Here is a 16,780-nt window from a genome sequence, read left to right as displayed (position 1 = left end):
GCTAATTCTCAGTCAAAAGAAGCCATTGAACTTTTCAACAGTCAATATTTTAAGGAGTTCTCAAATAGCACTGGGAGTAAGCAGATAACCATTTTAAATATAGAGACCCTGGAATGGAAGCCCGAGAGTGCTGGGTGCCAGCGGTGATCTGGATTATTTGCTTGTTACTAAATACCCCGCAGAGTTACTTCCCAGGTTGTTCAGCTCCAGTCTGACGCAAACAGTGGCAGAACAGCAAACAAGAATTTGCAGGATTTTGTAAGCACTAAATTAATTCAAGGAATAAGGAACAAATTTGTTCAGGGCTGCTGTTGCTCAGGATTGCATCTTTGGAAGAACGAGGACAGTTTAATTACGTGTAAAACCTAACTGAAGGCTTGACAAGCACTTCCAAATCTCAGCAACATAAGTGACACGAGTATAAACAAAGGAAAGAAGACTTATGAGAGCAGATTTAGTTCAAGGATGCTTTTCTCCTCTACTGATACCCAGAAATAATCTGCACCACAGCGAGTCACTGAATTCCTCAGGACTCTAAGTACAATGCTCTGTATTTTATAGTATACACGCAGGTAGAAAAGGGGATCAAAGTCCACACTTGGAAAAACTTGCTACCTCTGACTATTGCAGAGTTTAGAAGGGGACAGAAAAAATAGCAAAAAATAACTCCAAAGCAACATTAGCCCCATATGGAAGAAAAACTCAGGGAAGAAGCCTCACGCCCTGTAAAAAAGGCATTAAAAACCCGTTGGCAAACTAATGCCTCCAGGAAATAAGCCAGACCAAAATGAGAACTTCACAAGGCTTTAAATGCATGTACCAGGCACACCTCTAAGGACTTCTACAGCACAGAGAAAGCAATGGCAAAGCGACAGGAAAACAAAGCAGATCAAGGCACACACGTTTATCTGCAGGCAGGGGACTTGTTGCTCGATGTCTAGGCTGTCCTGCTGAGCAGGGCAGAGCAGACGCAGCAGCAGGGACTGCCCAGTTGCCCCGGTTCCCCACCAGTTTGCAGAACCCGGTGTCCAGCCCACAGTGCCAGCTGCGCCCCAGGCAAAGACTAGCCAGGGTGTTACTCCTGCTACGATTGTACCACTAACAGCAGGATGGGCAGTCACAGAATCACAGAATTCAGTCCTATATGAATAGCTGAGATTATATATGGAGTAACTCTTATTTAATTAAACTTAAATACAATTGCGAGAAAGAAGAAACTGTTCAGCGTTGTGCCAGCTGCAGCTATGAGACCTCACGCAATGACAGAACACATAACACGCTGTCCTAGTCTATTCAGTAAGGGTAAGCACCACCTCTGCTAGCTGAAGGTCTCGTTAGGTATACTTTGAAACGCTGCCTTTTAACCAAAGACCACATAGAGAAGAAAAGGTAACTTTAAAAGATGTTTAACATGCTCATTTCTTCTTTGTTTTTTTGTTAAATAAGGGTGTTCCATTTTACTTGGCAAGCACCTTGGCATGAAGCAGTGGTCCCTTTGTCTGGTTTATAATTTAAGCCTTTCCCATGATTTGTTTTTGAAGAAAATTCAGTGGGTAGGTCACAGCCAAAGGGCTACACATGTAACTGTCCTATTTTTTTCCTGCAGGGACAGGCACAGCCGATGCGTGTGGGACAGAAACCGCCTTCCACCTGCTGGGAAGACCCCGAGAAACCCTGCGCTTTCTGCCGGCTGCTCTCCTAAGGCAGGACTCCAGCACTTTGCCAAGGGAGACCCAACCCCACACTCAGAGCATCTTCACTGTCCAACAGTAGATTTCACTTTGCATGGTCCTTACAAAGCACTTTCACTTTCTTTAGTCATCTCCACGTAGGGAATTATTTCTACTCAGTAAGCCCGACTGCCTAGCTGCACCCTCCAGTGCTGCGTGGATGGAGTCTGTTGGGAGCAGGGTTCTCACGGTTGGAAGCAGGGGGCGGTGCGGGTGCAGCGCTGCTCCCCCAGCACACACAGAAGGCCACGGCAGTTGACTCTCCCCATCCTTTTTGAGTGTAAAACATGCCCTTTCTATCATTACAGGCTTCTTAAGAACTGTTGAGTTTGGTTGGTGTTCTTAAAGGGGGGGGGAGAAACAAGACTTCTTTCGCACACAATGTTTTGAAGCTGAGTTTTGTTTCCAGTTTCTAAGCACTTTCCACCCACTGCTTTCACCCAGAGTCAGAAAAAACACCCTACCACACCACTGCACAACAGCCCCTCACCTAGGAGAGGGGGCAACCGGCCGTTTCCCCCTCCCTACAGCTCCATACACACCAAACGATGAGGCTACGCCAGCATCTACATATCGTGCCCAAGGACATACACCGTGTCCCACCTCCCCAAGGGACCATTTTCTGCCCCCTTGAAGGGGCAGCTCCGTGTTTTAAGTGTGTGTGCCACCTGCCGGAGGAGCAGGGGAGGAGGGATGGAAAAAAACCTGGAGGAACTGAGACTGTAATGGAAAAAGTTGTAGGAGTTTGCCAAAAGATATAGCTTTATTGTATGGCTAATTAGCTCCCTCAGGAATGGCTCTGACAGGAGGAACTGGAAGAGAAATACATGCTGTTCTGAGGGCCTGCTGCAACAGACACCAGACAAGCACGTTCTGAAACACCCCACAGGAGTTACCTGGTCCTGCTCCCGAATCTCCTTGTGCAAGTGCTCCAGACAGGCTCTTGGCTGAGGGACCTGCACGATTACCTTCGTTCCAGGTTGCCAGCAACACGAAGGCGCTCACACACACTCACAGCGGCTTTTCCACTTGAACGCCATTCCATCTAAAACTTTGGTCAAACAGCAACGCTAATTTACGCTGTGGAAGTGAACTGTATTTTCATCAGAAATGGTTATTGACATTACCGTACACTTACGCTTTCACAGCCATACCCTTACACAGGATGTTCTTCAGCTCAGGCTGCAGGCACCGGGACAGCAGTGTTCTTCTCGAGTCTCCTGCCGGGCACTCCAGCCCCCGCAGCAGCACTGCCAGGGCAGACCGCACGACGGTTTCCCCTGCCTCCCTGAGCACCTTGTATTAGGGACTGCCTTCACGATACAGCATGACGGTAGCGGCTCTTTACCTCTCATTGTACAAAGCATCCAAAAAAACACAGAACTCAACAGTTGTTTTCGCTGGCCATGTTTTTATTTGTTTTTCGTTTTAAACAGGGGAGCCAATGATACATCCAATATTTCAAAAAATCAGAAGGTAAAACAAATTTTCAGAAGACCGAGATGCTACATGCTATATTTAACCTAATTTTATTCATGCTTGCTTTTTGGGGGGGGATGGGAGCAGGACAGGAATCATTCAGTAAAAACATACAGTAAAAACAAAATGTCTCACCATATAGAACTTTAACCTACAGTAATGTTGTACCTTAATTATTTCCATGCACACAACTAACATTACAAAATTTTTTAAAAATGAACACAATTAAGACTTCTAGGAGCATTTGATAATAAAGCGATTCCTAATTTCTTTTGTAGAGATCAAGCACCTCCAATTACAAATTCCTATACACAGTGAGTGCTTTACTTGAAATGAAAACTAAAAAAAAGAAAAATAAAAAAATGTATTGGATAGCCTCAGAATAAACCGATGTTAATATATATCCAGCTATGTAGGCAATAAAACCATAGTGCTAAACAAAAACTTTTATCTGAAAAGTAACTCAAAAATTAAGTTGACTTTCTATAATTACAGAAATATACTTATTTGCTAAAATAAATAAAAGTGCTGCATATTAACACTTCACTATAAAGAATGCATACCAGAACATTTATAAATATTGAATGATTTTCAATAAGAATAGCTACTACAATAATGCTGGCTAAATAGAAGTGCATAATGAGAAGCACTATGGGTGGTTAATGTTTTGCCACATACTGCTGTTACCTTGAGGTAGATAACACATGCGTACCAAATTCTGCATTCGTTTCAGTTGCTGCTGGTATCATGTGTCTAAGAAATGTGTACAGTATGAAAAACTCTAAAATACGCATGAATGAAAAAACGTTTTGGGAAAAATAGATATTTTCATGCAAATATGTACAGTCTCACTGTGTAAATTTCAAGGCAAGGTTCTTTTTCTGCAAAACATGGACACTGTTTTACTGAGAGAATGTTTTTTTTTTTTTCTTGGTTTAGTGCATTTTTTGTTACCTCCTGCATTTTGCATTATTTTGCTCTATTCTTTAATTTTGTGTGCAAACGACATGCCAGTTTAGAAACAAAAGTAACTCATGTATAGAAAGTAATTCTGGATTGTAAAAACAATGGTAAACAGAAAACTAATGAAATCCATACCAAAATTACACCATCTGATTCAAGTAAAAAAATTACTTACACTAGTAATAAAAAAAGACAAACACATCTCATGAATATAAAAGAAATGTCTGCTGAGTGTTTTAATTTAGATGTTTCAGAATGCTGCTGTACGTTTTGTGGGGGATTTGGGGAGATGATTTCATAGCAGAAGGCGTTAGCGTGGCCTGTATTGATTTCAGTGGCGAACCAACCGGGCTGTGGAACTGAGGAATACCTATAGCCTCAAGCTGTTTGTTGAAGAGGAGTTCTCCACTGTTACTGAGAAAGCTCTCTTCTCTTTCCTTCTCCCCAAGCTTCCCCTCTTCTACTGGCTCAGGTTCTAGCATTTCAGCATCTTCTTTCTTACTAAAAAATTTGTCCAAATAACTGGTGTAAGTATTTTCTTTTTCAACTTGTTCATCCTTCCTTACTTCGCAACAAAACTGGTCTATGAGGAAGCACTCCTCCCCACCACTTACAAACTGACTGTCCCAAGAAGTTTGGTACAGAGCTTCTAACTGTGCCAAATTCGCCATTCCTTTCTCCTGCTTTTCTCTGCTCACTGACTTTGATATTAATCCTTTCAACTCTATTTGAGACACTGAGCTATTCAAGTCATTTAATTTATCAACATCAGTAGACTCGTGTTGTAAACTAAGCTGAATGGTTTCTGCTATAAACGAATCAAAGTCAAACCCTTGATTCTTCTCCCTTTCTTTTTCAACAAGTTGCTGTGATGCTTCCTCAAGTGCTATCTGAGCTTTCACCAACCCATTCTTTTCACATTTAGACTTGCCTTTCTTATCAGACTTCTCTTTGCTCTGTTCCTTCCAGTTCGAAAGATCTATAATAAGCTTGGGCTCATAGTAATGGTTAACTTCACTGTCTCGCCAAACTAAATTATCTAGGTATGAAGATGACCTCATTTTGTAATTACAAGTGTGACTACATTCCAGATCACAATACTTGTTTTCATGGTGATCTGAATACTGCCAGCAAGGCTCAGTAGAGAAGTGGGTATCAAAGGCAGGATCCTCCAGGTACTTTTCACGATCTCCATCCAAATATTTGCGAGGATCTACTTGCACTTCTTCCTCATCAGTAACATCAGAAAGAGCCCTTGGATCACGCTGAACTTCATCAGCTTCATAGTTGTTATGAATAGGCCAGTCGTGGTCTGAAAACTGACTTTCATGGTATCTGTAAAACAATTTTCTAAGTGTTAGAAGCTAAACAACAGCCTTCTAGCTCCCAAGACAGTTTAGAAATTCCCTTATAGAATAATGACAGTTCAACACCGATAAAGTTTTTCCTCAATCCAATTGAGTACCTCTGCCAAGTTTTTAATTTAATCTGGCATAAAGTAAAACTCATGTGCACATCTGAAAGATTCAAATCCAGAATTGTGTGCAATAGCTCACTCCATTTACAGAACTCTTCCCTAAAGTGTGTTTAATTGACTTTAAATGAATACTGTAAACCCCTTTACTATTATATGAGCTAATGATTGGACAAGACAATCATACTTAAAAAAACCCTCTCTTTGTTTAAAGGTTATGTTTTAGAGAAATATTGTTTGGGGAAACCAAAAGTAACAGAAAAATTAACTTTAGATTCTAGAGTCCTGAGTGCATCTCAGGAATGCATCAGCATATCCAAGCCAGTCTAATGAATTATAAACCCAATGACAATGCACTGCCTATAAGGGAAAAGTTTATTCTCAGGTCAATTTAAGAAGAAGAAACAAACAGAAATGGAAGTGATACCCATGAAGCAACATTACTTCAAGCACACAACCATTCAGTTATGTTACATGCCACAGTAAGTGATAAATTTACCTTTCCCAATTATAAATATGGCTGTGACTTTCATCCATCAGCAGAATATCATCAACCTCATCTTCGATGTGAAAAGGATGACTTGAAATAGGCTCATCCGTTGGAAAGGAATAAATGCTCATGTAAGGATGGGACAAAGCTTCTTCTGCTGTCAATCGATCCATGGGACTAAATGTCAGAATTTGCTCCAGAAAGTCCAGCGCTGCAGAGAAAATGTTATCATTAAATAGGAGAAAAATGGTATTTCAGAGATCTAGAATTCAAGATTATGCTGCAGTACTTTGCTCTAGAGGTGTGCATTTACTTTATAGGTGGCTACTTTTAAGCATCAGCTACTGACACTACACTGCCAAACATGCATCACGTAGCCATAGGAAAGGTAGACAAGTAGAGGTCAAATCCAAGATCAACAATAATTTAACTTAAAACAGGAAAAAATGCTAAGAGACAGAATGGCTGGATCAGTATCCACCAAAAGCTATCAGAAAACACTGCTGTCAGTTTGGTCTGGGGACTTTTTTCAATCAGTTTCCCAGTGCAAACAGGCCAGCAGAGAATCATAATTCCACTCCAAAGATGACCAAGGGGCTATCAAACAAATTGGTTTTTATTACAGCAGAAGACAATCCTTCTTCAGAAAACACATAGATGCTTCTAACTGAAACTTGTTTTTAACAATCACATACATGCACTGTAAAGTTGTTCACTATTTCATGATTTTGAAACACAGGAAGTATTTTTTTCTGAATTACTTACCTTCAGGACTGATGCCTGGAAGCAACTGAGTTAAAGGTTTGTGTGGCTCAGTCATATCGTTTCTAATGTAAACTGGAATTACATTGAGAAGCTCCTGACGGTCCTCCTCGTGTACAACAGGAATTGATTCTAGAATCAACTGCATCTGTTCAAGTTCATGCGCACCTAAGCACCAAGAGAAAATACAAGCTGCCATTTCAGCTTCAAACACTTCTCATCCCTGCATGTGAAAGGCACGTCAAAATTCCATGCTCTGAGCAGCTATTTTCAGTAGAAGACTATTATCTCCTACAACAGAGGAAAGGCTGAAGTTCTAAATTTGAATGATAATAAATCTGAAGAGCTCTCAAAAATGCTGTAGCGTATGAAGAATTACAGAGCTGCTACACACAGATAAAGCAACCTAACCTTAAGCTTTTGCAAGGATGTTTTCACCATGGATGAGGTACTCTACAGCAACGCTCCATCTTTTTGTTATATACTATATACTGCAATCCTCCCCTTCCAACTGATCCACCTAATGAATTCAATATTTGACCTCACTTTGAATTACATGTCCCTTATTAATAAAAACAGTAATGGTTTAGCTCAGCAAAGGATCTTACAGGCCACAACCATTTGTATTAATATTCTATTCTGAAACCCCATATTACTGTCAGGTGCAAGACAAAAATCACCTGCCAGTGAAACAGTGTAATCTTATTTAACAAAAACAGAACAAACAAAAAAAGTACTGTATTATAATTGAAGTGCTAAGTGTGTACTAGAATTATCTGAAGTTTCCCTGGGTAAAGAACTATAAAAACTCTAAGGGCCCATACAGCAGGTGAATTTTGAATAGTGAATGGCACCTATATTCAGTGCCAGTGTTAAAGTTGGAGTACTCAGAAATACAGCTTGTTTACCTCCATTTATTGTTCAGCTCCAAGAAGCATGTAGCACCCTGGAGATTCAACTAGCAGATGAAACTATACAGAATTATTCGCACGCCAGCGTTTCACCAAGCAGCTCTAGGCAATCATCAGCGATACTGATGCATGTGACATTAAATACAAAAATAAATGGGGCCAGAAAGAGATTGTACCATCTTATCATCTATGCGCTATCAGTTCACTTCAGCAGTTTGCATGGCAGCCTGCACTGGACATCCTACCACACGTCTGCAAGATGACTTAAAGAAAAGCTGAGGGAAAGTCACTACAGAAAATTCCAAGACCTGTGTTCTCCAAGTGAATTAGTACTGCCTCGTGTTAACTTGTTTGCTGGACTGAAAAAGCTGTTTTGTCCTCCTACTTCAGACTACTACAAATTACTTAATATAATCTATCAGATGTTATACTGTCTGTAATTTGCTGGAAAACAGGTTCTACTGTATCATTATTTCCATCCTAAAAATTAATCAGCTTTCTTTCCACTATAAGTGAAAAGAGCATTTTTAAATATTCATTTAGAAGAAAGAATTACAAAAGTTGTTTGGAACAGCTATTGAATTCCTCTGCCTCAACTTCCCTTCCCTCTCTCATCCCAGGTATTCTAAAATTTTAATCTGCACTCTTCCTTCCCATTAGCTTTCCCGACAGCAAGATTCCTAATGGATGGTTCAGAAGTAGACAGGAAGTTGCAAATTAGCTAAATCAAGCCCTACAAACAACTTTGCAAAAGAATTTGTTATTCAGCGCTTCAGGGCAGGCTAACTCATATCTCCAATCATTTTCCCTTTCCAAATGCGTGACGTTAAGAAGTTCACTCTTTAGATCAGAAACCTATAGCAGTGCTAAATTATCAGAGGGACACATCCACATCTGAAAATATTTTTTAGGTATCTACACAATGCGGTTAGGCACATAAATGAGCCTATAAACTTAGGATCTTGGTTATTGAGTTTTAAAAAAAATAAAATCTAACTCACTATGCAGATATTAGACCAATAAAAACTTTTGTCAAATAGCATTGCTACTCAAAAAAAAGCCCAAATGCTAGCAGTTACAATCATTTCATGCTGAGTGCTGAAATCCACAGACTTTCTCCTGCTATTTCACTGTTTTCCAGTAGCAGTGCTTGATGCAATGGAAACCAAATAAATCTCTTATCAGCTGAGTGTTTAATACAGTGGGGACATTACTCCAATAGTCAGTAACTCATCAAAAGTTAGCAACTCTCCGCAAGTTAAGAAAAGCCTCTTCGCACATTAATCACCAATTTCTATAAAATAATGATTTCAAAGTGACAGTACTCCATTAATAGTACTTAATGGGAAAAAGCTCTCACTTCATTACCTTGACGTCCAAAGCTAAGAATTATTGCAGAGGTGTGCTTTTAGTCTGCATGTATCTAAAGGAATGTGAACACTGAAATGCAAGCTCAGTTTTTAGAGGTTTTATCCCTATTACCCCAGTAATTTAGACCAACAGGAGCAAAATCAAGAGCAGGCTGCTGCTGAGGCCCCAGGGTGCATACAAAATAAGCATTTTGGGGGTTTACTCTAGACTAGCTCATCTGCTCCCACAGCCTGAATGCCTATCAGCAGGTGGAGCACATGGGGTGATCTCCTACAGTGCAAATGGCAGTTTCATTTTATCTAAAGAAGACTCTAGTTTGTGCATTGAGCTAAATCAGCAACAAGGTACAGCATGGCCATCAGGAGATTTGCTTCAAAAATTTGCTCCTGATCCAAACCAAAGCACTAATGTAGATGCACCCAGCGAGACCAGAGCATTGCTTCCTATCTTACCAGAAACATTTGGAGGTTACACATTCCCTTGGTATGCCACGCTAAATTTTAAATCTTAAGAGTCCTCCCTATACCACTGAAACAAAGGTCAGGTCAGCTTGTAGATGACAAAACTGGGAATGGGGAAAAGAGGGCTACTTCTTCAAAATTTAAAATATAAAGAACCAAGAAGTGATTAGGTTGACTACATTAAAAAAAAAAATCTTTATGAAAATGACACTCAGGGCAATCATAATCCTCAAATACTCCCTGGATACATAAATTCACTAAAATACATGTATTTAGAATACTTCTTAGGGATCCAATAAATTTAGCTTAACCTAATTACAGACAGATTCACCATATATGAGAGTACTAAATTGTGATATTTATCTAAATACACCCCAGTATGAGTACCAAAATTTGAAACGTATTCTGCTTTACAAGTACATAAACTTATAGTTTGCTTATATAACTGCATAATAACATAGCATATCCTGTCAATGACCACTGGTATTAGCCATGAGAATTAACCTTTCTTTAGGAAGACAACCGAACAGTACCACTCCTTTTAGGAATACACACACACGTATTTTTATTCTACCCACCTGCAAAGAGGGTTTTCCCAGTCAGCATTTCAGCAAAGATGCAACCTGCAGCCCACATATCAATGGCTTTAGTGTAGTTGTTAGGAGAAAGCAAAAGACGGGGTGATCTGTACCATTTAGTAACCAATCCTTCAGAAAGATGGCCCTAATGAAATAAATTTTAGAAATAAAAAAAAAAAAGAGAAAAAAGCTTACTTAGATTAAGATATATGATTTTCTAATTACTTGTTTCTTATTTTTTAATACTCTACTAGATTTTTTTGGTCTTAAGATCCTAGGGATAGTATCATGTGCCCCCTACCAAGCACTTCTACCTTTTAAAATGGAACAGCAACATCTTTATGAGTGAACACCAACAATATTTATTAGTCAAATACACTCCTATTTCCAGATACCAAATAAACGCAGAGATAATACTGAACTCTTGTGAAAGACAGTATCTCTAAATCAATCCCAGGAAGTAGCCACACTCGCACACTATGAATGCACCACTTACAAACTTATCTAAGTCTTCTATAGTTATGCCTCTAAATGTTGCTCTTAATCTCAGGTTCTGCATTCACTGCTAAAAATCTGCTTTTCTGAACACATCTAGTGGGAAAAAAAAAAATTACTTTATGCTTGCAGGAGTTCTATCTGAGACAAAACATGTCATCCAGAGATCAGTTTTACTCTACTTGCAAGCATTCCAGTTGTACTGTAAGATCCCTAACATGATAACCCACCTGCTAACGAGGCCTTCCACAGATTGTTTACCTCTGCAAAAGGCAGAAAGATGCTATTTTAAGAAGGTGTGGTTGTCACTGTATCACTTAAATATTCCTGATCTTCACATACCTTGTGGGAATAATGAGGATCCATGATTCGTGCAAGACCGAAGTCACCAATCTTCAGCACCAAGTCTTCAGTATTTATGAAAAGATTAGCTGGTTTGAGATCTCTATGCAGAACATTTGCAGAGTGAATATACTTGAGCCCACGTAGCAGCTGGTACATGAAAAGTCTGGCATGATCTTCCAGTAAAGGGCCTTGCTCTAGCAGATTAGCCAGATCTGTCTCCATGTATTCCTGGACAATGTAAACACAGTTCAATTCTGTAAGGGAGCCCACGTCATCTGTTAACTGGCTTCCACTAGGACCAAGAATTTCAAATACTTTGACAATGTTATCGTGGTCAAGTCTTCTAATAATTTTGATCTCACGTAGAGCATGTTTAACACTCTGGGGATCTGTAAGGACAATTTTCTTGACAGCCACTCTTTTGTCACAGTCATTATCGACAGCAGAAAAAACTAAGCCATTTCCACCACAGCCCAGTGGTTTTAAGTCCATATACCGAGAGCCCAGATCAAAACCATGAATGTTCATGAGACTTTCAAATTTTTCTGCCATTTTTAAATTCTTTAAGTTTCTTTTTCCTCAAACTACTAAGCTTCTGTAAACACGCGGAGACACTTCCACTGGTATCTGAAGGAAAGGTCTTACGGAAAGGGAGAAGAAACACTTGGCTTTGACTGCAAGATGGTTTCTTGACACTCTCATTTCATTATGAGCCAGCCAGGCCTGTTGTGTCCCCTTGAATTTAGAGCCCGTAAGCTCTAGAACTCAAACCGAGCATAAGATAGAAAGATTGCAGCATTCATAGTTCAAGAAAGGTGCAGCATTTCTGCAGACATTAAAGAAAATACTCACAAGAAACTCAAACGGAATGAAATGACATACTATGCACTCAGCTCTACTGTGCTAAACTGGTTAACATTTAACAAAAATGTGAATAAATATGCACATAATAGGCTTCTATTAACATCCTCCTCCTCACAGTGCAGATACATTCAGTGTTGGACTGGTCCTGAGCAGCGTCATTCTATGGTGCTGGTAAGCACTATTTTGTTTTCCTTCTTCCTCCTTTTTCTCTCCTTTGTTTACAGTCTAGTTAAACAGGAAACTGGCAGCTCTTGATTTACAAAAGATGCCTTCTGTTAATGATCAGGTGGCTCCAGCTCACCACAATCACAATCAAAGCTACCATCCATTTTACTCCGTGACAACCTGAAAAGCAGAGAAAAATACATCAGTATTCCAGCACATACAGAAGTCTTTCTCTTCCCCCAACTCCTTAAGTTGTCTTAAATATACAACGTACTTAGTGTCCAGTTACAAATTAAGAAACCATCACAAAAGCTAAACCACCTAGAAACGACACGTATGTTTCATACTTGTGGAGGAAAACTGACAAAAATCACCAACCACCATTTCTAAACATACATCATGGAAGTTTTAGATATAACCTATTGAAATAAAAGGCACACAGAGAAAAATCCTACTGAATCTTAATAAAGAAGGGAATACCACAGAAAAGTTGGTAATTCTCCAACACAGCTGTTAAGAGTCACTAAATTTTTGAACAATCCTTTTACTCAAAGACAAAACTAGGGTTTTAAGTATTTTACCATAATAAGAGCTAACTGGGTACTGTTCACACGAAAAGGGTAAGGTTTGTGCCCTCTCGGTATTTATTGACTTTCCAGAATATACAGCACACATCCAGTGCCACTTATAAAGCTTAAGTCCTTGTGATTTTGGATAAAGTTTACTAACATCTCAAATCATAATTTTGCCTCTACAGATTCATTGCTACAGGAATCATTCCTACATATTAGGCAAATATTATGACTTCATCAATTACTTCTACACTTAACCAACCCAGATTACACAGAAAAACTAAGAGCAAGTACGTTTTACACAGTTACTGATACATTCTATAACCGCTTCCCCTAACATATGGGCACTTTCAGCCATCATCTATTTTTTAATAGTCTAATGAGTGCAACTACTATTTACAAAAACAAAAGTGGTAATTTTCTCAGTGAGTTACCCTGTCTGTGGCAGCAGAATACTGTCATAAAGACCACATGTTGCATTTTCGCATAACATCCTCATTTCTTTTAAAAGCTCAAAGATGCCACAAAGAGAAGAGTCAAGTATGTACCTTACACAGTGTGGTGACGTTTGGGCAATTCCATTACAAGTTACTTGTATGTTCTTCCCCAAAAACTATAGGTCATATCAAACCACTAAATGTCTTCGCTTCGATCTTAGATTAACACATTTCAGGTCTTCCCCTAGCTCTCTAAACAAATGTAAAGTTCTCCAAACTATCCCAACACTTTAGAATTAATTGTACAAGCATTTTCCCTTAAAATTGTGCTAGCACTTCAGTGGGACAGCCAGGACCAAGCAAAACAAGTCCCCCCACTCCTAACGGGCCAGCAAGAGCAGCTGACAAATTATTAACATATTCTAAATAATGGCCTCAATTCACTAAAGTAATCGGAATTGCATACGGGGGGGGGGGGGGAAAAAGAAGGCAGGCATACTGGCAAACAGAAACAAGAGCCATTCCTTAGACTCAAGCCTGACGGCCACCAGGACACAGAGCCCCAGTGCCCTGGCTCGCTCCCTCCTGCCACACACCTCCTCCCCCCAGGTATTTTTATGGCCAGGGGACAAACAGAGGAAAGGAGAAGGAAACACACACTACTATCCTGGGTTTTTGTTTTTAAATAAAGATTGCCAACTGTAGTACTTCTAAACAGAACTGTGTTGAGCTGCCCTCCACTGATGCGATATAGTACCCTGCCAGAAGGGTGATCTTCAGAACTTTCTTACTCAGCATGTGTATCTATTGCTTTGAGATTCCTTTCTTCACGTACTGCCATGAGTCCCAGTTTTAGACAGTGTTTTACAAGGGTTATTATAACCTTAGTACAAATGTAATGAGGTAACACTGTTACTTTTCCCAGAACTATCTTGAATTTATATCCATATTCAGACATCAGCATGAGGACCCTTATAATACCTATGAATTTACTTAAAGAACAAATACAAAATTTATCCTAGAGTTAGGATGAATTAGGATAGGATTAGTGACTATCCCACTTTTTGTTCACAATTATAAACCACAGAATTCTAGCCTCTTCATTTTTAAGTTTTTTTTAAACCTAAAAAATATTTTCTCATTCACGTGCACCACTTTCAGACTCACTCATTTTGAGCTGCTGCCCGTAAGAAAGTTTACATCACCCCAGACCATCTTCCTTTCATTCTCCACCCCCCCAAAAAAACTGTGATGGAAATTCAGTTTTGTAGCTCACACTTTAAATTTCATGTTAACTCAAGGTCCAAGGCCTCTGCTCAAATACCCTGCAATAAGCTGTATTTTATATCCTTGGGACCATCTAAACCCAGTTGTATTCTTCCCCATAATTAGGCCTATTGTTTCAAATTGCTGATGTCTTCAATACGCAGCCATAGCAAATCAGTTTGCACCAGCTGGGTGACACATCTGGAACCTCTCTTTTAGCCAGTCCCATGAAGCAGCACAGAAACATGTTCGAGAAGATGCCCACCACGAGCAAGGAGTAAGATCAGCTGACCTCTCTCTGCAGTAACTCAGATCTTGCCCCTTACAGCCATGACTAAACGAAGGCAGCAGCACTACTACAACATGAGAGCAGTAATGACATTACTGCTTTGAGGAGAAAGGGAGTTATGGTCCACTTGCTTATTGAAGCAGGAGTCCCAAAATTTTCATTCTGTATCCCTGAAATGATACATTTTTAATCATCAGTTTATACGATATCCTTCCACTAGGTGACCACTAATAGCAACGTTTTCAGAAGGTATGTAAGGATTTTCAGAACCAGAGTGATTTAGCTGAGGAAACAAATGGTGACAACATAAGCAACCCATTGCAGCCTTCAATTTGACCTGATCCTGCTACAAACTGCCTATGTAACTATGAGCAAATGACTTAATCCCAAAGCCACAAACAGCAGTGCCCAGCTATCATTCACAGCAGGATCTGGTCCTAGGAAGCAGCCTATCTACCCAGCAGATAAAGCACCCCACATGAGTATGGTGAGGACAACCCAGCAAAAATGCCCCACTATTAGAACAAATGAAATTAAGATTCAGTAATTGAGAGTGACCTTTCATTTACTGCCCCTGAAAATTCTACTTTGGAAACATAACAGATGACAATGCTGAGACAGGTTCATATATCCTCGCCTAAACAAAGAAATACACATCTAAACTAAAGCCCATGCATTAACTATTTTCACGTTAAAGATGTACTTCTTTCACTATGCCAGTTCGATCCCTCACCTAGCCCAGCCCCAGCGCTGCCATCGCCCATCAGCTGGACCCTCCACCAGGGCCGCAGCCCCCGGAGCAGGAGCATCGCTCACACCAGCGCAGCAGCTGAGCTCCTTTCCCCATCCACGAGTTAACAGCAAACAGACATTTAAGACAAATAGACCTGTGGACCAGAAGCAGATAGGAGGGATGGAAAATAAAATGTTAACCCCAAGCTTTCTTTCAGTCTGACTAAGATAATAATTACTTAAAGGGTAATCAGTTAGAGGAAATCAAGGCTTTCCTCAAACCAAAATGAGCTCCTCTTCAAAATTTTCTTCTTTTCATTTTATAGTTGTTTTTAACTTTGGAAAATAATGAGGTGGGCTTTTAAAAACACTTATAAAGAGTGACACCAACATCTGTTAAGTTTATACATTTTCAGTTTCAATGAAAGATATAACCATCAATCCAATGGTCTGTCTTGAAAATACACACTAAATAAACAAAAATGACGAATTCCTCTCCACTTGTGTAACATGCTCTAACCACTTAAAACACATGATGCACTGTAGTACAAAAAAGGGGTGTTTATCATCCCAATTTGTGCTGAATAGTCTATTCACAAGGCACTGATGTTTTCATTTAGGCTAACTGTCACCTTTCCAAGACTACCGGGGTTTTTTAAAGTGGTACTTTTATTCCTTCCTCCCACAAAGTTTAAAGAGGGAAACACAAAGATACTAGTTTCTCAAGTGGTTTACAACTATGCTTTTAAAACAGATCAGTTCTTGGGTGAGGGCAACAGAAGTGACCCACAGAAGGGCTGTCGTCTTTGAAATTATTCCTAGTGCTGGCAGACACCACCAGCCTCATGCATTATGCAAGCAGCCCCTTCAGTTCGTGCTCAACTTCTGCACGTGGATTTATCACAGTTTTCAGGAAACAGGATGTACACTGAAACACAGTCAAGCATGAGACGTTTACTTTTTCAGAAACACAAATAAGACGGAAAGATACCAGTTAGTTTGATTATGCAGACCACATAATGATCAAATCGTTACTCACAAGAGAAAGACCAAGAATGACTAATGACATATTATACAACCTGCTAAGTACTATCCCTTTGACTATAAAAATACGGGGCACAGAAGTATTTTTTTTAGATCAGCCACGTTGCAGTCAGTAGGCAGAGTGAGTCATCGTCCAACTCACGAAACTGCCGCTTTTCTAAAGCCTCCTACTTGCTCCCCACACTGTTTAGGGAACTCTGTGCTGGCAGTCAGCAAATGTTACTATTAGTTTATAAGTCTTCCGAAGGATCTGTAAAAGCACACAAAAATCCACTGCGTTTTTCTGTATCATAAACAAAAACGGCTCAGTCCTCCCTTCGGATAATTCAATGAAAACTCAACACTGAAGCAG

General features: G+C 39.8%; 1 protein-coding gene across 2 annotated transcripts in view; it reads right to left on the bottom strand.

Moving 5' to 3' along the window:
* Positions 1–3,128: 3,128 nt before the first annotated feature.
* The window catches only part of MAPK6 (mitogen-activated protein kinase 6), a 30,487-nt gene continuing 16,835 nt past the window's right edge, over positions 3,129–16,780 (bottom strand). For both annotated transcript variants that reach the window (XM_074155502.1, XM_074155501.1), the window contains exons 2-6: positions 11,057–12,268; positions 10,220–10,364; positions 6,902–7,066; positions 6,146–6,347; positions 3,129–5,507 (exon numbers count right to left, since the gene is read on the bottom strand). In XM_074155502.1, coding sequence (XP_074011603.1) covers positions 4,409–5,507; positions 6,146–6,347; positions 6,902–7,066; positions 10,220–10,364; positions 11,057–11,611 — 2,166 coding nt within the window. In that variant the 5' untranslated portion in view covers positions 11,612–12,268 and the 3' untranslated portion in view covers positions 3,129–4,408. The remainder of the gene's footprint in view (positions 5,508–6,145; positions 6,348–6,901; positions 7,067–10,219; positions 10,365–11,056; positions 12,269–16,780) is intronic.

Source organism: Numenius arquata, chromosome 11 (assembly GCF_964106895.1).
Source record: "Numenius arquata chromosome 11, bNumArq3.hap1.1, whole genome shotgun sequence".
NCBI classification, from domain to species: Eukaryota; Metazoa; Chordata; class Aves; order Charadriiformes; family Scolopacidae; genus Numenius; species Numenius arquata.
The sequence above is the reverse complement of the archived record's forward strand: the minus strand, read 5'-3'. Positions and strand labels throughout refer to the sequence as shown.